Source organism: Sorex araneus, chromosome X (assembly GCF_027595985.1).
Source record: "Sorex araneus isolate mSorAra2 chromosome X, mSorAra2.pri, whole genome shotgun sequence".
Lineage (NCBI taxonomy): Eukaryota > Metazoa > Chordata > Mammalia > Eulipotyphla > Soricidae > Sorex > Sorex araneus.
In genome coordinates this window covers 304703210-304725690 of record NC_073313.1, presented here as the reverse complement: position 1 = coordinate 304725690, position 22481 = coordinate 304703210, and the positions used below count along the sequence as shown (strand labels likewise).

At 50.3% G+C, this 22481-nt stretch overlaps 1 protein-coding gene across 2 annotated transcripts in view; it reads left to right on the top strand.

Moving 5' to 3' along the window:
- Positions 1 to 22273, top strand: part of REEP1 (receptor accessory protein 1) — a 122251-nt gene extending 99978 nt beyond the window's left edge. Inside the window, exons 6-9 of one of the 2 annotated variants that reach the window (XM_055121728.1) lie at positions 5952 to 6129; positions 9482 to 9517; positions 15771 to 15922; positions 19030 to 22273. In XM_055121728.1, coding sequence (XP_054977703.1) covers positions 5952 to 6129; positions 9482 to 9517; positions 15771 to 15922; positions 19030 to 19101 — 438 coding nt within the window. In that variant the 3' untranslated portion in view covers positions 19102 to 22273. The remainder of the gene's footprint in view (positions 1 to 5951; positions 6130 to 9481; positions 9518 to 15770; positions 15923 to 19029) is intronic. The other variant, XM_055121727.1, reaches the window with a different exon arrangement.
- The last annotated feature ends 208 nt before the right edge of the window (positions 22274 to 22481 follow it).

Sequence of the window (22481 nt, the reverse complement as noted above, 5' to 3'; positions counted from 1 at the left end):
TTGATCACTCATTTAGGCTTTGAATTGAGAAGCCCTTCCCAGTCTCTTCTGGACATAAGCTTGCTTGATGTTTTTTTTTTTCTTTTTGGGTCACACCCAGCGATGCTCAGGGGTTACTCCTGGCTTTGCACTCAGGAATTGCTCCTGGCAGTGCCTGGGGGACCATATGGGATGCCGGGGATCGAACCCAGGTCGGCCGTGTGCAAGGCAAACGCCCTACCCGCTGTGCTATCGCTCCGGCCCACTTGCTGGTTGCTGGTTTTCTTGCTGGTTTCGTTTCCTTCCTTCCTTCCTTCCTTCCTTCCTTCCTTCCTTCCTTCCTTCCTTCCTTCCTTCCTTCCTTCCTTCCTCTCTCTTCCTTCCTTTCTCTCTTTCTCTCTTCCTTTCTCTCTTTCTCTCTCTAATTCTCTCTTTCTTTCTTTCCTTCTTTCTTTCTGTCTTTCTTTCTTCCTTCCTTCCTTCCTTCCTTCCTTCCTTCCTTCCTTCCTTCCTTTCTTTCTTTCTTTCTTTCTTTCTTTCTTTCTTTCTTTCTTTCTTTCTTTCTTTCTTTCTTTCTTTCTTTCTTTCTTTCTTTCTTATCACCATGAGAACAGTTACAAAGCTTTCCAGTCTAAGTCTCGGTCATACAATGATCAAACACCCATCCCCTCACCAGTGCACACCCTCCACCACCAATAAACCCAGTATCCCCCCCCATCCCTCCCCTTCCCTCACCTATGTGGCAGATTATTTCCATCTTACTCTTTCTCCTCTGTGATCACATTCAATATTTCAACAAAAGATCCACCATTATTATTTGAATTTTCCCCAATAGACAGACCTGCTTAAAAGGCATCATTAGATAATTTGTTTTCTATTGCTGATAGAAAAGCATTTTGGATTTCTAATATTTTAGTAATAAGTCTGGAGGGATTTCTGCCCAAAAAGCTGCTGGGTTCTGAGATTGTTTTATGTGCCTCTGGGATCATGGCCATTCAGGAGCCAGGAGCCGTTCATGGGCAGCAACTCGGGGCCTCGTTGGGGTGAGGAGAGGGGCCAGTTCCACCACCCCACCCCCCCATCCCGTGAGGCCCCTCGTGTCACATCACTGCAGTTTTGTACCTGGCTGTCCAGTAAGCTCTGAAAAAGTGGTGGCCACTGCACCGCTGGGGAGAAAAGGCGGAAGGGACAAACACCTTTCCCCACCTGGAATGGCACAGCACCATAGTTTAATGCTCAGTCCAGATGCATTTCTGCCAGAAGCCACTGAGTTCTGAGATTGGTTTGTGTGCCTCTGGGATCACATGGCCGTCCAGGAGCCAGGCGCCTCGGGGCCTCATCAGGGTGGGGAGAGGGACTGGTTTCACCCTCCATCCAGCGAGGCCCTGTGTGTCACTGCTCTCTCTCTAGTTTGGGGCAGGGGCAGACGCTAGATCATTTCTTTTCCATTGCTCACTTTGTATATGAGGACTATTCTACTTCGGAGGAATAGTCCTTTTCCTGTAGCCACATACCGGAGCCATGCTTATAGAAGCTCATGGTCACCGGGATTCCATCTGGAAAAGGCAGGGAGACTGCACCTGCTCCATCTGGGGGTCCTGGAGATATCAGCTTGGTATGGGGCCCGGAGAATTCTCCAGTGTTATGGTGCCCACCGGCTTTCTTCACTGCTGAGTGCCTCTTTCTTTCTTTCTTTCTTTCTTTCTTTCTTTCTTTCTTTCTTTCTTTCTTTCTTTCTTTCTTTCTTTCTTTCTTTCTTTCTTTCTTTCTTTCTTTCCTTCCTTCCTTCCTTCCTTCCTTCCTTCCTTCCTTCCTTCCTTCCTTTCTTCCTTTCTTTCTTTCTTTCTTTCTTTCTTTCTTTCTTTCTTTCTTTCTTTCTTTCTTTCTTTCTTTCTTTCTTTCTTTCTTTCTTTCATTCTCTCTTTCTCTCTATCTTTCTTTCCCTCCCTCCCTCCCTCCCTCCCTCCCTCCCTCCCTCCCTCCCTCCCTTCCTTCCTTCCTTCCTTCCTTTCTTCCTTCCTTTCTTTTCCATGCCTGGTGGTGCTCAGGGCTTACTCCTCGCTCTGTGCTCAGGGGTCTCTCCTGGCAGGCTTGAGAGGCCAGATGGGGTTCTAGGGATCAAACCCTGTTGACCTCATGCAAGGCAAGTGCTGTCCTATCTCTCTGGACCTATGTGATTTTTCTTTTATTTTTAGAAATTTTAACAGCAACTTGTATGTCACAGGCAACAGGAGCAGGAGCACCACTGTCACCATCAGAGTTGACATTTTGGCTTTGCTCTGGGACCATATCTAGCGGCGCTTGGGGCATAAGGGGCATATGGATATGTGGAGCTCCCGTGGACAAAGGAAACCTCCAGACCTTCAAGTATCTCCCCTGCTACAGAGTGGACATTTGTTTTTAACACTCAGTGCATATTGGCCTTTGTGTAACTGTCTTATGGGCATAATTTCTTTGAATCCTCACCACCCTCCTACCATAGGCATTGTTTTTTGTAGATGAGGGTAAAGAGGTGGAATAAGGTTAAAGTTTGCCAATGACAAACTGTGGGATTTGAATACAAGTCTGACTTTAGGATGGAGTGTCTTTGTGTTGGGATCAGGTCCAGGACCTTGCTGGGGATGGAGCTCAGAGGCCCGGCACTAGTCTTGCAACTGTGAGCCCCAGCTTCAATCCCTGCACCACAGAACAACCCCAGAACAGAAGCAGGAGCATCTTCACAGGAGGCAGGTGCTTCTGCTGCTGAGTCATGGCCCCGGCCCCTCGTATGTTGGTCTTAGCCTTCATTTCCTGTGGCATTTTTTCTGCGTGGTTATTTATGCATTCCTGTTCTTATGTTGTGTCAGACATTGGGCTCAGGATTTGGTATTTTTCTAATAATATCCCACAGCATTTATTTCCCATAGGACGTTCTTCATAAATAATGGAACCAATAAATGAATAAAGGGGAGGAGGGGGAGGAGGAGGTATAAGAGTGCAGTTTTTCTGAGTGTTTCTACCGTGAAACTCTTCTATTACGATGGCCAGACTCTTCCTCCTCTCCCTCTCTTTAAAATCCAGTTTTATTCTTGAGTCATGTGGTTTCTTCTTAATTCTGAGTCTCATCTAAAATGCAGCTGAGTAAATTGATCATGGCTATTGGCTGGCCAAGACCAAGGGGAGAGGATTACCCTGGGATCCGGCCCTCCTTCATGTTCTCTACAGAGACCACCCACCTGCCACTGCTCAGCAGCGGCTGGGAAGACCCCTGGGCCTTTCCCCCAGAGGAGCTCAGAGCACTATTGGGAGCACTGAGGCACTCTCCTTTTTTCACTTCTTCTTTCACACAACAGCTTCCAGACCCTTCCCTGAGCAGACTTATAATTCCAGTGATGTATGGTTGATGGTTTAGATCATTTTCTGTTTGGGTTGTTAGTTTCCTATTGGTATGGTTTACATGCCTTTGGTAGGCTGAGAACTTGCATTCCTCAGATTTTCATGCATCTTTGTTTTATTCTGACGTTTCTTCTATTTTCATGCTTTTTGTGTGTGCATTTTTTAGGGGGGAGGGGGAATTCGCACACACAGTGGTGTCCACTCCTGGCTTGGTGCTTGGGGATCATTCCAGGGGGTTCTGGGGATCCAGTCCAGGGCTCCCGAGTGCAAGCCCTAGGCTCTAACCCTGTGGGCGATTCCCGACATTTCTCCTACCCTGCCTGAAAAGCCCTTTGCTCCCCTCCCTTTCACAGCTCCTTCTGCACTTGCCCTTTAGCAAGCTGGGCTTCTTCACTCAGACCACTTCAGTGAAAAGTGGTGTTTTCTTGCTCTGTTGTCATGACTTTATTTGTTTTTTGGGGGGTCACACTCAGTGATGCTCAGGGGTTACTCCTGGCTCTGCACTCAGGAATTACTCCTGGCAGTGCTCAGGGAACCATATGGAATGCTGGGAATCAAACTCGGGTTGGCCACGTGCAAGGCAGATGCCCTACCACTGTGCTATCGCTCCAGCCCCATGACTTTATTTCTTATTGAATAAAGTGGGAAACTTTCTGTCATCTCTCCCCAACCCTCTGCCATCTCTGAAGGCCTCTTCGCCAGCCGGTATGGTCCTGTTTCCACTCTCACCCCCAGCCCCAGACTCTCTGGTCAACTGTTCTCATCCACTTGTGCTCTTGGTTAGTCTGGTGTATCTGTTCTGCTTTACTGACCCCAGATTCTTCAGACCTCTGGGGAAACTCCTTCTCCTCATTTCCTGCCACCTCATCGAGCCCCAGTGTCCCTGCATGCTTGGGTGCTCCTTGCCTGTCATCCCTTGCTCCCATCCTAAACTCACATCTCAGTCACCCTGTCTTCCACAGGCCCTCTCCTCAGGTTTTCCCTCCCCACCCCTGCACCAGCCCTTGCTGCTGTCCCCCTGTGGACACAGCCCAGTCCAGACAGCCTCGCCTCCCTCTCATACAGTTAAGCTCCTGCTTCCCTAAGCAAAAGAGCCATTTCCCCCAAGATGAATTCTCTGACTCCCTTCGAAGAGAAAATGGTTAGAGTCAGCAGGTTTCCCCCCCTTTTTTAATATATAAAGAAATAATTATTTTCTCCTTCCTGATTCATTACCTTTTGGGCATTTTTATGAAGTTCAAGTGTGACGGTGGAACTGAATGTTCCTCGTAAACTGTGCAGATGAGAAAATCCATAGCAATCTACTGACTCTATTTCATTTCCTTGGAAAAGAATGAAAGCTAAGCACAATGATGATACAGTTTCGATTTTTTTTTCATTTAAAAGAAATTATTTATTGAATCACTCTGAGAGCAGTACAAAGCTTTCATGTTTGAGTCTCAGTCATACAATGATCAAACACCCATCCCTTCACCAGTGCTCATTTTCCACCACCAAAAACCCCAGCATACCTCCATCTCACCCCTACCCCTACCTGTATGGCAGATAATTTCCACATTACTCTCTTTCTGCTTTGATTACATTCAATATTTCTACACCAGTCCCACCATTATTATTTGGAATTTTCCCCTAAACAATCAGACCTTCCAAAAAGACAACATTAGACAATTTTTTTTTCTATTGCTGGTTATAAGTAGCATATGATGCTGTGTGGCTGCAAGAGTGGCCGCGTGATCTTGGAATTCTAAAATTTTAATAATTAGATCTGGAAATATTTCTGCCAAGAGCTGCTCGGGTCCGAGATTCGTTTGTATGTCTCTGGGATCATGGCTGTTAAGAGGCTTACTCAGTAGCCGTGGGCCGTACATGGGTGGCATCTTGGGTCCCACTGGGCCAGGGGAGGAAAAGGACCAGCTCCACCCCTATCCTTAGAGGCCAGCAGTGTCGTTATTGCTGACCCATACCTGGATTTTCCAATGGGCTCTAGAAGATGGCGGTTGCTGGCTACCTGGGGATTCGGCAGAGGGACAATGCCTTTTCCCATCAGGGGTGGCCCGGAGAAGGAGGACTAATGCAAAGTCTGGAGGCATTTCTGCCAAGAGCCGCTCGGGTCTGAGATTCATTTGTGCATCTCTAGGATCATGACCGTTAAGGAGTTTAATCAGTTGCCCAGGGGTGGGGGGCCGGGGTCGTTCGTGGGCAGCATCTCGGATCCCGTACAGTTTTGATTTTCTGATCAGATGCCTGGGCACCGGGAACTGAGGGATATAGGTCTGTGGGGATTTTCATTTGCCCTGTGCTGAGACACAGCACATGTACTGGATAGAAAAGGAATTGTGAGTGGCCAGCGCTTGCGTGCTCCCTGGATCTTTCCAAGCGTGGCTCATCATGGCCTCATCCGAGGGAGATGTGGAGACCACAACAGTGGCTGAGCCCCACACGGACCCTGGGATCGATCTCCCAGGCCTTGGCCCTCCCTCTGTTTCTAGCAAGCAGCCTGGCTCCTAGTCCCAGTCTGGGACTTGGTTCCCACTTGCTGGGGCCTGAGCTGCCCCCCACTGGTGCCTCGTTGACGTGTGCTCCTCTGTCCACCCCAGGGACAGGGCGCTTTGTCGGAGAGACTCCGGAGCTTCAGCATGCAGGATCTCACCACCATCAGGGCAGACGGTGCTCCTGCCCCCTCAGGCCCCCCTCCACCGGGAACCGGACGGGCCAGCGGCAAACATGGCCAGCCGAAGATGTCCAGGAGTGCTTCTGAGAGCGCTGGCAGCTCAGGTAGGCATCGTTCTCTCCCCTTTGCCACTTCATGGACTTGGCTTTGGTGCTGAGAGGCTGGCCCCACCGCCTGGCTCATGGCTTGTCCTACCATCTGTGCCAGCCACGGGGCAGAGCGGAGCTGGCTCTGGCCCTGGAGTTCTGACAGGGGCTCTCAAGGACCCTGCCTCCTTCTCTTCATTGTCTGGGACCTGGGCTGGGTGGGTGGGGTACCTGGGCTTCACGGAAGCTGCACTTGGGCCAGGAGCACTTCCTTTGTCCCCTTCCCTCAGACCCCATGTTCCCAGGAGGGCGTCCCCCTTCAGTCTCCTCCCACCCCCCCCAAGACTCCTGTGGTTCCCTTTCCCATCCCCCACCCCCACCCCAACATTTTCTTTTTATTTCCAAGCCCCCAGCCCTGCATATATTCAGTTACCACATGCGAGGGCCCTGATGGCGCTGAGGTGACTTCCAGCACAGGTCTGGCTCTGTAGCACCCTGTGTCAGAGCCAAGCACCTGCTCAGACCACCGGAGCCGGGGACCCCTGCAGGGGACTGCGGGTCTGGAGTGAACCCCAGCTGGCCATCCTGATGGGCTGCAGCCGGGTTTAGGACCTGCTGCCCCAGGCCCCGTGTGAAGGGTGGGGGTGTGGGCTGGGGGTCAGGAGCTGGGGGAGCACTTGGTGGAGGAGGAACATTGCCCGCTGAGGGGTTTCAGCCTCTCCTGGAGTCTGAGTCTCTGCGTGTCGCCTGCCACTTGGGTGGTTCTGACGTGAGGGAGGCAGTGCGGTGGCTGCCAGGGAACAACGACCCCCCCAGCGGAATCCCCCCACACCAGCCCCACTTGAAGGCGGTTGGCTCTAAGGGTGAGTTTCAGGGCCAGTGTCCTGGGGTGGCCACAAGGCTGAGGTCCAGCCCAGGAGATGTGGCCCCAAGGGAAAGAGCCCCTTCATCGGGACTCCTCCCTGGAACCTCAAAAGCCAAAGGAATCACTCCGTCTCCCCTCTGGTTTTTTCCTAAGAGGCCGTGGGACTGCCCTCAAGGCCACCGGCTGGTTCTCCTGTGACCTGCTCACCCCAGGAACCCCTGGGCAGCTCCCCTCAGATCATACACCTGTCAGCTCTCTAGGGTCCCAGAACATCTACAGCTCCTACCCCTCCAGGCTCTGTCCTCATGGTAACTCCAGGGGAAGGAACTGGGTCACTACCACCTTGCTCAGCCAAGGAATCCTGCATCCCAGAGAGCAGGCCTGGCCCTTTGGGGTCAGAGGGTAGGCTCCACCCTGTGGGGTCAGGGGCAGGTGACCCTGTAGGGACCCTGTGGCCCACGTGCCAGAAGCTGTAGGGAAAGCTGGGGGAGAGAAGGTGTCTTCTTGCTCTGCGGCCTGTCGAGCTGGGGACCCGCCCAGCCCTCAGATTCCTTTCTGAGCCCACAGTGACACCTGTTTGTGGGTGGTTGTGGGGTCCCAGTGAAACAGTCTGGGGCCGAGAAGGTGACCCCAGTGGTAGAGCACATATATGTGCTCTTGCATGTGTTAGATCCTGGGTTTGGTTCCCAGTGCCATGTGACTCTCAGCACTGCCACTAGCGACCCTGATGGCATCCCCAAACACCACAAGCTGTGTGCCACCTGAAAAAAGCCTGCCATTTTTACACAAAAATCCGTAAGGGCCAGAGTGATAGTATAGCGAGTCGGGCACTTGCCTTGCAGCGGCTCACCCGGGTTCCATCCCCGTCACCCCATATGGTCCCCTGAGCACCGCCAGGAGTCAGCCCTGAGCTCTTGTGGGTGTGACACCAAAGAACAAAACAGAAAAACCCGTGTGCCAGTACTGAGCCTCACACGTGGTCCTGAGAACATACCAGTGGCCATCTCGGCCTGTTAGCGGGGCGATCTCGCACTTCACTGTGGAGGAGGATGGGGGTTCCCTGACAAAGGTGGGTCTGGTTGTCGGGGAGAGGCATCACCATGGAGGGGACCGAGTGGGGGTCGAGGGCTGTGTAGACCCTGCCAGCGCCACTGCACCTGGGGCAGAGTCCAGGCCTCCTGCGGAAATCTCCCTTGGTGGACTTAGGGAATCAGGAGGAAAGGGGGCTCTGGTGGGCTCTCTGAGCCACAGGAAGCTTTGACGTGTCCCCAGCTCAGCACCAGGTAGAGAGGCACTGGGGGCCTTCCGTTTGGGTGCAGGCCCTGCCCCTCTGTCCCCAGTGCGGTGAGGTCATTCTGGCCCCAGGCCCTGCAGGTGGTGTCCTTGAGGCCCTGAACAGCCCGCTCTGCCTCTGGCTGGCCTTACTGTCCACTGTGTATCGGGGGGACAGAGGATGAGGTGCTGCCCTGCAGGGAGGTGTTCTGGGGCTATAGGAAAGGTTCTCCCAGGAAGAGAGCTGAGTGCCGCCCTGAGCTGACCTGAGGTCTGGGCAGTCGTAGCCCCTAGCTGGGGGGCTCCTGGCAAAGGAGACCCAGAGTGGGCCCGGGACACCAGGGGTCTGGGTGGGACAGAGGAAAGCACCCCACGTCTGGGCGCTTGTCTTGACAGGAACCCATGGATAGGACACAGCAAGGCGGACAGTCCCAGCCAGTCACCACACTCATTCCTCAAGTTCAGGTTCACCTCAAAACCTTTTCCCAGATGAAACCGACATTGTCGCCTTAGATGCAAACTTTCTCCTCTGCGTAGAGGCAAGGAGGCCCCCATTCAGCCTCAGTGCCTCCCGGGATCCTCTGGGATCCCTCGCACACCCTGGTGGGGGCTGTTTAACAGGAAGCCACATTCAATCAGGGGCTCGCGTGGGAATGTGGTTTCATTCACACAGATCGCATTTGAGGTCAGAGGCTGCAGGGGCTGCAGTTGCAGGGGACACACAGGCTGATGACAAAAGTCCTGGCAAGAATAAGATACTATGTATCATTTTATGTAAAAGAGGAATATGTGTATGTCATTTAAAAAAAAACATTTGAACTGGGAGCTGCACTGCAGTCAGATGGCGTGACTGACACCCCATGGCCTCAGGCTTAGGGGAGAGAAGAAACCTTGTGTTCCGTGTCATGGGAGCTCCTGCCATATACGGAGACCAGTGGAGCATGTGGAGCAGGCTCAGGGAGGTTTTGCATCATCTCACCAGACAAGCAGCACTTTGGGGGGGCCAAAGGCCAAGTGAGAGGGTTTCTAGGCAGGCATGCTCCGATCCGATTGTTTCCCATCGACCCCTATGTCCCTCCATCCCAAGCACTGCAGGATGCAAGAACTGCCCTCCCAACCAGACCAGGGCACGCTCCCAGCACCCCATACTGACCACCTTGCCGTCCCCAGTCCTCATGGGGGCTGGTTCCTGTGCGTGGGGAGTTTCACTGACGGTTCCCCCCACCCCCACAGTATGCACCTGCTGCTCCACCTGCAGGACCCGGAAAGGTGAGTAAGCAGCCAGCTCATCTCAGTGTGCTGGACGCTTGCCTGGCGAGAAGGTTCTAACCATGAGCTGGCACCTGACCTTGGGGCTCCCTTTCAGCTGCACGGTCTAGGGAGAGGGGGCTGAGGGTAACTCCTTAACACAGTGAACGTGCATTAGCTCAGGACAACTCCTAAAGCCATGAATGTGAACTCACTCTCAAAGTGAATCTAGGGATTTGGGGCAAACTTACGAGGGTCCATTCTGGCTCAGAGTCTCTCAAAGAAGTGTAGTACAGTGATGGGCCGGCTACAGGTGTCTGGAGGAGCTTCTCCCCAGGAAGGCTGTCTCGTGGCTATGGACTGAGTGCAACAGTTCTGTACCACATGGGCTGCTCTAAGACCATTTGAGCATCCTTACAGCATGGCAGTTGACTTTGCACAGAGTAGTGATCCAAGGGCACTTGGAAAAAAACCCAGTACCTTTCATTTTGTTTGTGATTCAAATGTGTACTTATTTTGCAGAGCTGGGGCTCAAACCCAGGGCCTCATACATGCAAGGTAAATGCTCTACTGCTGAGCCTCATCCCCAGTCACAACTGCTGGAACCTTCTAGAACCTTTCTAGAACCTAGTCTCTAAAGCGACACTCCACCATGCTGCTTTGCCCCATTTGTCGAAAGTCCAGCCTCAAAAGAAGGGGAGTGGGCAGTTAACCAAAGCATAGAGTTCAAACCAACTCTGGGTCCGATTTCCTTCTGTTCCGGGTGATAGGAGTATTGGAATTTCCCCAAGTCATTTGAAGCCCTGCAAATCTGGGGGGTCTGTCCTGGTGCAGCCAAGGGAGCCTTGGGCCTGCTTTGCCACTTACGAGCTGTGCAAGTGTGTGTGCATCAGCTAACCGCTCTGAGCCACCGTCTCCTCATCTTAGAATCAGATGCAGATCCTCTCCCTCTCCCTCAGTGCACTGTTGTTGAGATGGACATGAAAGGACTCCGGGAAGGATCATCATGACTGTAGTATTTGTTAGAGGCTGGAGACCTCAGGAAGAAGGGCTGAGTGCAGACACCCCCTGTGTGAGGCAGAGACTCTTGCATCACTTTAGGATGTGTTGTGAGGTCATGGTCACCCTGTGGTTAGCTGTTTTGTTCCATCCTGACCTCCTCAGCTGTTTTCATTTTCCTTTTTATTTTTTTCCTTTTTGGATCATAATCAGCAATGCTCAGGGTTACTCCTGGCTCTGCATTCAGGAATTAGTCCTGGCAGTGCTCAGGTGACCATATGGAATGCTGGGGATTGAACCTGGGTTGGCCACATGCAAGGCAGACACTCTACCCACTGTACTATTGCTCAGGCCCCTGTTTTCATCTTCTTTTTCATTTTTAAAAAAATTTTGGTAAGGCAGCACACCCTGTGGTGCTCAGGGATACTCCTGGCTCTGCACTCAGGGATCACTCCTGTCAGAGCTCAGGAGACCATATGGGGTGCTAGGGATTGAAACCAGGTCAGTCGTATGCAAGGCAAGCACCCAAAATGCTCTTCTATCTCTCTTTTTGTTTGATTTTAATTTTTTTAGGAACAAGGCTTATTGTTTAATTATTCACAAGCAACAGTCTATATTGATCTAGCTGTTTTCTTAATCTTAGATGCATGAAGAGCTATGGGAGTTGGTGCTGAACTAACTCAGCTTCCGTTTCACCCACTATGGAAGCAACTGCCTTGGCTCAGAAGGCAAAGGGGGCTGCCCTGGCCTCCAGTGTTGGCATAGCACCTGTCATTCCCCATGTCACCAGAGCTGGTGCTTGGAGACCTGGATTGTCCTCTGACATGAGTGGCGAGCAGAAGTACATGAAACTGTGTCATAAGCTGTGTCCTGGGGCTGAAGTGATGACTCTAGTGGTAGACGACATGCCTACTATGTTAGATCTTAAGGCCCTCTCCGAAGCATCAACTGGGTGTGGCCCGAGGTTTTAAATTGTTTAATAAAATTCAGGGGCCAGGAAGATAATTCAATAGACTGAGAACATGCTTTGCAGGCTGGAGGCTGCAGGTTTGAGCCCCATCACCACATGGTCTCCCAAGCACCACTAGGAGTGACTCCCAAGAACCAGCCCCCCAGCACTGCTGATTGTGGCCCCAAAGCCAAGAGCAGCTCAAAAGCAAAGACAGAATAATGAAATGCTCTGTTTTCTCTTTGCTTTTAGGCTTCTCTGTCTGGTTCCGTAGGCCCTGGGGTTTGGAGGACATAAGCCCAAGTGAATTGGGAGTCATAGGATGGGCCTGAGAGAGTTCCATGGGCCGGAGCATGTGCTGGCAGGAGTCCTGGGTGTGACCTCCACGCTGCAGACCCCAAGATTCCAGCAGGGAGTGACCTCTCAGCAATGCAGTTGTGACCCAAAGTTAAAATAAAGAGGAGGACCGGAGCCGGGTGCTTGCCTTGCAGGTAGCCAGCCTGGGTTCAGCCCTCAGCACCCCATATGGTTCCCTGTGCCCCACTAGGAGTCATCCCTGAGCACAGAGCAAGGAGTAATCCCTGAGCACTGCCAGGTGTGGCCCCAAAGCAAACAAAAAAAAATAAATAAAGGAGGAAAGGAAAGGAAGGACTTCTGGGCAGGGGGCCGGGGGGCCCAGTGTCCACCCAGCTGTGAGTCTAGCCAGCCTGTTTCTCATAGCCTCCTGTTCTACCTCAGTGTCAGAGCCGCACCTGTGCATGTCAGCATACATATGCACATAGTGTGTCCATGTGTGTTCAATCATGTGTCATACACTGGGCATAGCACACTGGAAGAAGGAAAGGAACGGAAGGGCTGTCAGCAGGGGACTATACTCGGGGAAGAGCTGTGGTCTCCAGCGACTGTCCTTTCCCCTGTTCTTCCTTCTGTTGGTTTTTGGGGTGCATCCCTGCTCTCTGCTGAGCTTGGTCCTCCAGGGAGCCATGGTGCCAGGCTGGGTCCTGGCTTCAAGGGGCAGTCCTGGTTCCTCATCCTAGAGGTGACTGGAGAGTGGGCAGCAGGTGTGGGTGGTCTCTGCCACAGCCCTGCCTGCTGGAAGCCCCGGATTTCTCCCTCATCTAATGGGCTTGCAAGCCAACTGGTTCGAGTGATGAGCTATTCTTCTCCACTGTTAGTGCCGGGGCTCAGAAATGCCTCTGGAACAGGTGGGCAGGCTCAGTGCCTTTGGGTTTTCCCAGCATCTGCTGCTTTGGGTGCTGCATTGTGAGGGGGCCTCAGTGGTGTGTATGTGTGGTGGCACGGTGTGACCCTGTCTCACCCCCCAGGGCTGGAGGCCAGCCCCCAGGCAGCGATGCCAGGAGAGGATTTTGGGAGACCACTCATTTCTGCTCTGGTCGGGTGAGGGGCCCTCCTGATGTTCTGGGAAATGGTATTGATCTATGCAACTCAGATGCCCAGAGAACATTCTGTCCCCGCTTCTGCTCCATTCCTGTCCCTCCGTCACTTGATTCACAGCTATCTCCTCCTGTCCTGGCTTTCTTTTTCTCCGTAGCTGTTAATTCCTTCTCCCATCCACCCCTAGGACCCCTCTCCCTGCCCTCCCCTCTACCGACTCTGTCATAAACACAGTGCTGAATTCTGTTGCTAATTATTGCCTAGAAATTAGTCATAGAAATAATAGAATGAGGCTCCATTTTTGAAAAAATCAAGTGTATGGGGCATAATTTAAAGAAAGCAAAGTCATCTTTCCAGAGAGAGAGAGAGAGAGAGAGAGAATTGCATTTGATTGGGGGGATGCCAGGCAGGCTCTGAGCTGGCAGCCAGCTCACTTAGGAAGCCCTTGGAGATTTGGGAGTGCAATGCGTGGGCGGGCGCGTGGGCAGGGCGTGCCTGCGCACTGACATTCATGAATGTTTGATTCATCCCCGAAGACCCCTTCTCTAACGGAACATTCTTTTCTTTCTCCTCGGTGGCTGTCTGTCGGGGATGTGGACGTAAGTGGTCCCGGGGGGCGTGAGGGGTGTGCTCTGCCTCTGCCCTATTTACTGACTCTCATTAACAGGCTCCCACTAATGTGTGCGGTGGGGGATGTGTTTGCTAACTTGGGGGTAGGGTGGGGATGTGTTTCTGCTGCACCAGGCGTGGGGAGGCCTTTAAAGAACTTAGATTTGAGGCGGGTGGGGGGGGGGGGGCGGGAATAACCCAATATTTCAGAGTTGCAGGCTTTGCATGCAAAAGGCCAGAGTGTGTTTCCCAGCACTGTGTGATATCCTGAACACCACAGGAGCAGCCCCTGAGCACTAAGGTAGGAGTAGCCGCTGAGCACCTGCATGTGTGGCCCCCAAACAAAAGTTAATAAAGAAGGATAGGATAACAAAAATGAAGGGCTCAGGCTGAGAGAAATTACAGTGGGTATTCCCAACCTGGTTTCCCAGCACCTAGTGTCCCCACAAGCATCCTTGAGTGCAGCCCAGGAGACCCTCTGCACTACTGGGTGTATCCCAGGCCCCCAGCACAAGCCCCCAAGTCAGATGCTAGGGGCTTGGATGTCCTTGGCACTTCAGGATACAAGCTTTGTTATGTCCTTGGGCCCTTGAGCTAAGCCAATCACCTTGTTGGCAGAATTATGAACAAGTGGGAGCCCTGGACTTCCAGAGCACAGCTTGGGAACCCCCAAACAAGCGAATACGAGTTGTCCAGTCCACACTGAATGAGGTGAAACTGCTTTCCAGTCTCCGTGGCCTCCCTGGCTCACTGGCTAAAACAGAATGTCAGCCAAGGCCACACATTCACACATCTGGGCCCCTGCCAGAGACCACGTGTCAGGGCTGGTGGCTCTGAGAATCAAGGCCTTGATGCCACCGTCTGAGGTTTACAGGTGGTGGTTGTGATCATGTCCTTGCCTGAGAGCAGAGTGGGGGGCCAGCTTTCATAGTCAGCAGTCTTAAGTGGACAGCTGTTTGGGCAGGGGAAGGGGCCAGGAGACGGCCTAAACCCTGAATTAAGTAGGCTAGGGATGCTCCGAGCAAAGAGGTCAAAGGAAGGTTAATGGTGTCTGACCTAAATCTTTAACAGATCACCCCCAGCCTATAGGACGGCTCTGAAGACCAGGGTTGACAGCCACGCTCTGGTGCTGCCTCCTGCTGGCTGTTGGAGCAATAACTGTCTGTGTAGTCAGAGATGAGGTGGTGGTTAGTTTCATGAAAGCCACTCCCACAACCAGTGGAATTCTGGTAGTATTGCTGTCCCCTGTAGTTGGGAGAGAGCATTTTTGGTGGCTGGACATGTTCTTGAGGAATATTAGCGGGGTGTTGCGGAAATACCTCTGATTTCTATCTGCTCTCCTCTGTGTTGGGGTGAGGAGGGCGAAGGGTGGGCTCCTAGGGATCTAAGGGCCCCCAACCCTATATTGTAAATCTAGTCTATCACGTTCTAACTGTGGGTTTGGATAAGCTTATAGAGCAGGAAATTCTGTCTATATTGATTAAGATAGGCCTAGCTGGCCAGGTAGCATATAATAAGTAGGCTTAAGTTCTGAACATTGAGCGTTCACGGCACTTTCAGCGAAGTGAATTCACTCTGGAGCCTTCCTGTGCATTAGTCAGGGCAGATTCAAAGAGAAATCCGGCTGTCTTTATGGAATTCTCCTTCCACGGGGCTCCCCTCTCTCTCTAGTACTTGAGAGGAAACATCACTGGAGCGTTGTTTAATGTTCTCTCTACAAACTTCCTGGCATTTTTATATCCTGCCTCTTAATGCTTGGAGCTGAATAAGCAGCCTCAGGTACCATCGGCACGGTGCTGTGACCATGTGGTCCTCTTGAAACCCCTGGCACGTGTTCCTTTATAAAGGAGCTTCTTGGGGGCCGGGGCTGAAGCTCAGAGGTAGAGCACATGCTTGCATGTATGAGACCCTGGGTTAGATCTAGACTCCAGAGTTGGGGAAGAAACAGGTTCTTCCTTCTGATGTGGATCACAGATATCAGCTGCAGGATTGACACATCTGGGTTAAAGCAACATTTTTCTCTTGAGGATGTCATACCCCCACCTCCGAGGATGCGACCCTCTGGATTCTGCAGCTGTGTTGGTTTCTGTGTGCAGAGTGTTGCCAGATGGCAGCTGGACCCTCAAACTCCTACATCCCCACTGCAGGGAGACCCAGCAGAGAAGGGAGGTGGTCTGCTGACCTGTGGGCGCAGCGGTTCTAACAAGCCCGGCCTGTGGTGCTGTGTGCCTAACCCCTGTGCCGGCCTCCCCGGGCTTCTTTCTCCGCTGACACCATGCTGCTGTGCTCTGTCTCCCGTGTAGACTGTAAATGGACACTAAGTGGTCGAGGGAGATGTGAATGAGGGTGGTGTGAAGGCGTGGGAGCCCCACCAGGTCCAAAAGCCATTGGCGTTTTCTGACGAGGAAGAGGAAGACCTGATGGAGTTCATGTACAAGTATAAGACAACTCGAAAGACGGTGCCGCCCCTGGAGGTACAACGGTGTTTGGGGCCGCGGGGTGGAGCGCGTGTGTGTGCAGAAGGGCTCCACGCCAGAGAGCTGGAGGTCCTGGGAGCAGCTTCTCTTGGGGCACCAAACATCTCATAAGGAACTGGAGTGAGAAAATTCTCCCTCCATCCAAAAGGCAGGACGGGGGCGGGAGCGATAGTTCAGTAGGTATCGCATTTGCCTTGCATGAGGCTGACCCAGGTTTGATCCCACACCCCATAGGGTCCCACAAGCCCTTCCTGGAGTGATCCCTGAGCACAGAGCCAGGAGTAAGCCCTGAGCATCGCCAGGTGTGGCCCCCAAACAAAATAAATAAACAGGGCAGCACCAGGGACTAAGTAGCTGATTTGCCACCAGGAGAAAATAACCCTGTGGGTTGTACTTAAAAACAGGAGGCGATCAAGCTTCTAGAATGTAACACAAAACCAAAAGCAACTCCCAGCCTAAACTGTAAATGGAGAAAGCATTCTACCTGGGTGTTTTGTGGGGGGGGGGGGGGAAACTTGGACTGTGTAATTCGACAAGTATAAATAAAGCATGTTGCTGAGATACAGCATCATGCCTGATACAAAGGAGAGAATTGGATAATTATTGATAAAAGAGCACAGTTTTCTAGCACCGTTGATCCAGGGCAGGAGAGAAAATTCAAAAGTTATGGCACATGGCCAGCAGCTGGCTCTGGCAGCCTCCCTGGTTCAAATCCTGGCACTGCCTATGGTCTCCTGAGCACCACAGAGCCAGGTGTGAGGGCCCCAAGCACCAACCGGTGGAGCCCAAAACCCAAATAAATAAAATGACTATGCAGGGGAGAGCTCAGTGAACCTGTACTTTTTGTGTGGGAACTTTCAGTTATCTCCCAGTCACTGCATGGTCCCCCAAGCACTGCTTTGGAGCAGATACGTTGCCCTCTCTCATCAGTCGCACTGGTACATCCTGCTGTCCTCATTGAGATCACTGCAGTGTTCCGGGGACATCTGGTTCCTTCCCAGGGAGGCACATGTGGGTCAGTGTTGGAAAAAGATGGCAGGGATTTGGACCCTTGCCTGTGGAGTTCATGACTGTCCAGGCAACCTTCCCCTCCTTGCAATCAAGAGAGGCCCAGCTTCCAGGGTGGGGAAGAGGCCCCGCATACTTTAGGGCCTACGGGTTTGTGCAAAAATAAATAAATAATTTTTTTCTTTTTTCCTTGCTGCACAAGCTGTTTTGCACTTTATAGTTAAATTGTCTGAGGTGGGCCATAGAAATAGGACTGGGGGTAGGTGCTGGCCTTGCATCCCATTGACCCTGGTTCGAATCCCTGAGCACCACCAGGGCTCACTGCTGAGGATCCTCTTATTTGGGGTTAGCACGTTAAGCACTGTCATCCCGTTGCTCATCGATTTGCTTGAACGGGCACCAGTAACGTTTCCATTGTGAGACCTGTTGTTACTGTTTTTGGCATATCGAATACCCCATGGGTAGCTTGCCAGGCTTTGCCGTGTGGGCGGGATACTCTCGGTAGCTTGCCAGGCTCTCAGAGAGGGGCGAAGGAATCGAACCAGGGTAAGCCGAGTGCAAAGCAAACGCCCTACCCTCTGTGCTATCGTTCCAGTATGGCCAATATATATATATATGTATATATATATCTTACATATATATATATATGGCAGCCTGAGGCAGATTACTAAATTAATTCATTAACTAATCTTAAAGAAGAAGAAAATAAGGAAAAAGATAAGCCTTGCTATATCTTCTTTCACGTACGTCTGGAAGTTCTCATGAGGGGGTGGGGGGGTCATCAGACAGAGCAAGCCCACTCCGGGCCGTGGGCAGAGTCAGTGCAGAGAATAAAGGTGACAGCGGCCCTGGTGGCTGGGTGGGGGCTGAGTGCAGGGTCACCGTGGGGGCCTTCAGGTTCTCCTCTCTCGTTCAGTCTGCAGTCTCAGTCCATGTGAGGAGGAACACTGGTGTCGCCGCAGTGCCATTTAATCAGGAACTTGCTCCTGTAGAGAGAATCTTCACGAACAAGATTAGAGAATGCAGAACTGAACCACAGTGGCCCGGAAGACCTGCGGGTACTGACCCAGAGTATCGGCCAGAGCCGGATAGGGAGCTCTTAAGGCGTAAACAAATGTATGGCAAAGCAGACATGATTATGTTCCCCAGCTTCACATGGAAGAACCCAAATCTGAAGTCATCGGGAAATCCCAGGCTCGAAGAAATAATGTAAAATTACCTGGCAATTTGTCCTCGGTCAGTTTTAAAATTGATTAGAATAAACACATCTAACCACTGTCAAATGCTCTCTTTATTCTGAAGCCGAATAATTTTGGTAATGTTGGGTGTAAAAAAAAAATGTGGTTTTAACATAGAGGACTAGAAATGGCACAAAGAAAGGAGGAAGAGCCTTCGGGACAGAAGTAAGGTGCGAAAGGGCAGAGTAGGAAAAGGTTGAATTTAAAGAAGGCTCAGATGGGGGTTGAGGGAGGTTGGGGAAAGTTGTATGGACCCTCCTGAATGCCTGTCAAGAAAAAAATTTTCCTTTCCTTTACCATAATGGTAATGCCTCCTGGAGTTTGTGGTCCATGGTGGGAGGGGTCCCTTAACAGTGTTTAGGGGACATTGAAACATAAGGGCAGTGTTACCTCTTGCTGCAGGGCTTGCTCTGCCTGAAAGAACTTCACATACAGAGGACTGGAAACTTGGCCATGAAAATGTGAAGCACGTACCCATAAAAGAGGGGCCAGTATCCCAAATAAGTCACCAAGACAGAGGGAGAGGTGGGAAGGCTCCTCTCTCTTCACCGAGGCACTGGTTCAGAGCATTTTTGACCCCAGGTAGAATCAAGAAATCTGTGTCACCTTCCTCCCAACCTTTCCTCTGGAGGTCCTAGGACGTGGGCGGTGCCGGCCACGTCACTGGGCTTGGGAAGGTTTGGGAAGTATCTTGTGGTTCCTGTGGTGAGAGCTCAGGGCCCGCCTGGGCCCGGCCAGCTGTCTCAAATGCTTGGCCAAAGGAGCTGGATTTGCCCACACAGTGGTCCAGGTGCCGCCCTCAAGAGATTCTGTGTTCCTGCCAAATTGAGGAATCCCCTTTTCTGTTTTCTCTGCTAGGCACCGCCTAGACTCCTTCGATCTCGCTTCAGGAAGAAAAGTACCTCATCCTCGGCCACTGAAACCACGTGAGTGAGATGAACCAACAACAGGATCCACGGAACGTTTCTCCTCTGCCTTAAAGAGCTATTTATGAACATAGACATCTGCAAGCTGGTGTGTTTCATGCGCAGCCTCACACATGGCCTTTCCACCTCCCCCCAACACTTTAAGACCCCCCCTTTCCTTTTCTTTACTTGCTGGGGAGAAGCTAGAGGGAAAGGTAAGATGTGTGTGGGGTGTGACCTTTGAGTCTTTTGAGGTTTGTAATTTCCCACAATTGGTTTGTCATTGCAGACAGCAGATTTTAGAGACACCCCACACTGCTGAGATGTACATTTGTACTTTATATGTTGCATACTTTGTTTCCAGTCCTGTAAATGCAAAGCAATTTTTAAAATATTTTTTGTTGTTGTTTTTATTGTTCTTGGTACTAATACTTTGGACTATGATGTACATATTTATGGCTTTTGGCTTAACAGAATGGATTTGCGAGGGCTGCCAGAGGTTCTGCCATGTAAGAAAACAGCAAAACTACAAGTGTAAACATGTTATTTCAAGCCTAGCGAATGTCTCAGATGTGCTTATAAGGTTTCCTAGTATTACTCCAGGAAACAATCTCTTTTCCTGCAGGACACTTTTTTTTTAGGCAATTCTGTCAATACAGAGAGAAGTTAGAGTGGAGAAACAGTTTAGCGACAAAAATGAGTGTAAAAAGGTTGGGAAAGAGCTGGGAGTGAGAGAAGAACCACAGGAAACGTATGATTCTGAATCTCCCCTTGGATTCGGGATTAGAAACTCTCCCAGGGCACTTCCTGTTGTCTCAGCAGGTAGATCCCACCCGTGGTCAAATTTCTTGGGCACTTACAAGTTGTTGTTAGAACTCATGTCAAGTGTTTCCAGAGTGCTTGACATTTCAGTGACGATGTCTCCTTCCCAGTAACCAGTGCCATGACTAATCCCCCCTGGAGTGAGACCTTGTGACCTGGATGCCTTGTTTTACAGAACACTAAGAAAAAACCCAACCAACACTAGAACTCTGAGATACGCTGTGGAAAACATCAGGATAGGTGCCCGGCAGCGCATATGCTGGCTTCTAGCAAGGTCTCAGAGGTGGAGATCTCTATGACCATGACCGGTGGCTCTGCCCCTCAGGCAGCTGGGACCTTTATTTTCCTGTTTGTTCCCAGTCAGGTTTGGGGTTTGGGTGGAGTGTGAAGGAGTGAGGTCTCCCACTCAGGCACACCTGGTTTTCGTGGGTGTTTAACACAAGCCTGGCTTGTTTAGTCAAATAAAGCAAGATCTGAGGGGACTCACTATTTAGATTGGGAAGTTTCCCGGAAAGAAGAGTTTGATGTTAATAGTGTTTTGATCTGAGGTGGCTGCTCTTCCCCTCGAGAGCCGAGCCTGAACATAGACCTCGTATACTCGTGCTTAGAGTTGGTGTTTTCCTTCAGTGTAATGCATGCAGTGGTCACGACCCAGTTACTTCTTAATACTTGGATTGTGTTTGTTCATAGATAAGCCCAAAGACTAGAAAATTAGTGTTAGGTACCACATAGAATTTACTGTCCACCAGCTACAAACGGCTGTTTCGTTACCAACTTTCAGAACGCACCCTTGATCTCTGCTGAGGACACGCTGGCGAAATCTGAATCACCTCAGAAAGGGTTTAACTCGAAGTTGATAGTTGCCAGAGATGTATATTTCAACCCCTTCTTCTCAGAGTTCTCTGGAAGTGGCTCTGAATTTACAAAAGGATTTAGATAAACAAACCCCAAATTTGTGTTTCGGAGGGCAAATATATGTTGATTGTTTGTGCCCCATGCCCCCATTACCTGTTAAGGGAAACAGAAAATGTTTTCTTCAAGCTCAATGAATAGTTTCAGAATGAAGAAAATATAGACTGTAAGATGTATTTACCTGGAGCCAGAGCTATAGTATAGCAGGTGGGTGCTTGTCTTACACACAGCTGACCAGAGTTTGATCCCCAGCATCCCATATGATACCCCTAGCCTGCCAGGAATGATCCATGAGTGAAGAGCCAGGGGTCACCCCTGAGCATAGCTGGGTGTGGTACTAAATAGGTAAAATGTATTTATCTGTCATTGGGAACATTCAGAATGATCAGAAACAAGTGTAAAAAAAAAAAGCTTAGCTAAAGCAGATTTTTTAAATGAAACTTTTTTGCCAAAATAATGCCTTTAGCTGTAGAGATTCAGACCCTATTGTGAAAAAGCTATATTTTCACCATTTTACAGTGCAAAGTTTTAATAAGTACAGGCTATAAAGTTTGCACTTAACTATGCCAAAACCAAGTTTTGAAACACTCTAGTCTCAGACATGCTGTATTACTTCTCAAATTGAAAACAAATATATATAGATAGATATCCAAATTGCTGTCTTAATGTAAATGTACTTATTTTTTCTTTCAAGTGTTGATTAGGGAGTAGTTTTTTCTCTTAAAAAACACTCACTATACAATGGAGAGCAGCTGTCATATTCTGGCAAAATGTGTTTACCTACTCCACAAGCTGTATATTTGTGTATGAACTGATATAAAATGTGAAAGCCTTTGCTTAGTGGCGTGGCTGTTCTGTCTAGAGGATACATCTGTCTTTAGAGGATACAACTGTCTTTGATTTGCTGACCTGCAGACACAGGTTGTTTACAAACTGCAAGCCGGAAAGTCTGTACTTTTCCTGTAACAACTTTTAGTTCTTTCCCATTGAGCATCTGCTCTGATTCTGAGGCAATGAGATAAGGTGTTGTACTTAGAAACTGGAGAGTTTAGTCCTAATCCCTCCTGGCTTTGTGTGAATAGCTTGCTCGCTTTTGCTGGCCTTTGAAGTGTGTGTATTCCGTGATGAACTGTCCATGTATATGTAAAAACAGTGCTTGTCAGCCATGACCATCACCGAGCTCCGTCCTAGTTCTTCACCTTGCACAGTGTTTGAAATGGCAAAGGATGTGCTTCATTCTCCAACAGCACGCTGCAGAGAGCTGGCGTTCTGGACCGTGACTGTGCATATTTCCCTAGTTTCTTTCTGTAGCCCCCTTAGAATGATCTTGTAACAAGGTAGTGTACTGGACTGTGCATCAAAGGGATGTAAAATAACAGTATTCCAAAGGTCGAAGTTCTGCTGTTTTGTTATGATGCTTGATATACATCTTGAATAAAGTCTTAACATTTTTCTTTTAAAAAGATCTCGGTAATGTTGGACTTACAAGAAAAGAGAAGACTTTAAGAGCAAGGATTCTGAGTGCTTGCTCAGCCATGGACTGCCAGTGGTCTGGCCTCTGGCCTAATGCACAGAACTATTGCCAAGCAGGGAAATGATGAGTGATTTGAAAACCCACTGATCAAGTGACTATAAACTTAGTTGTATGTGTGATTTCCATTTCTGAAGGTC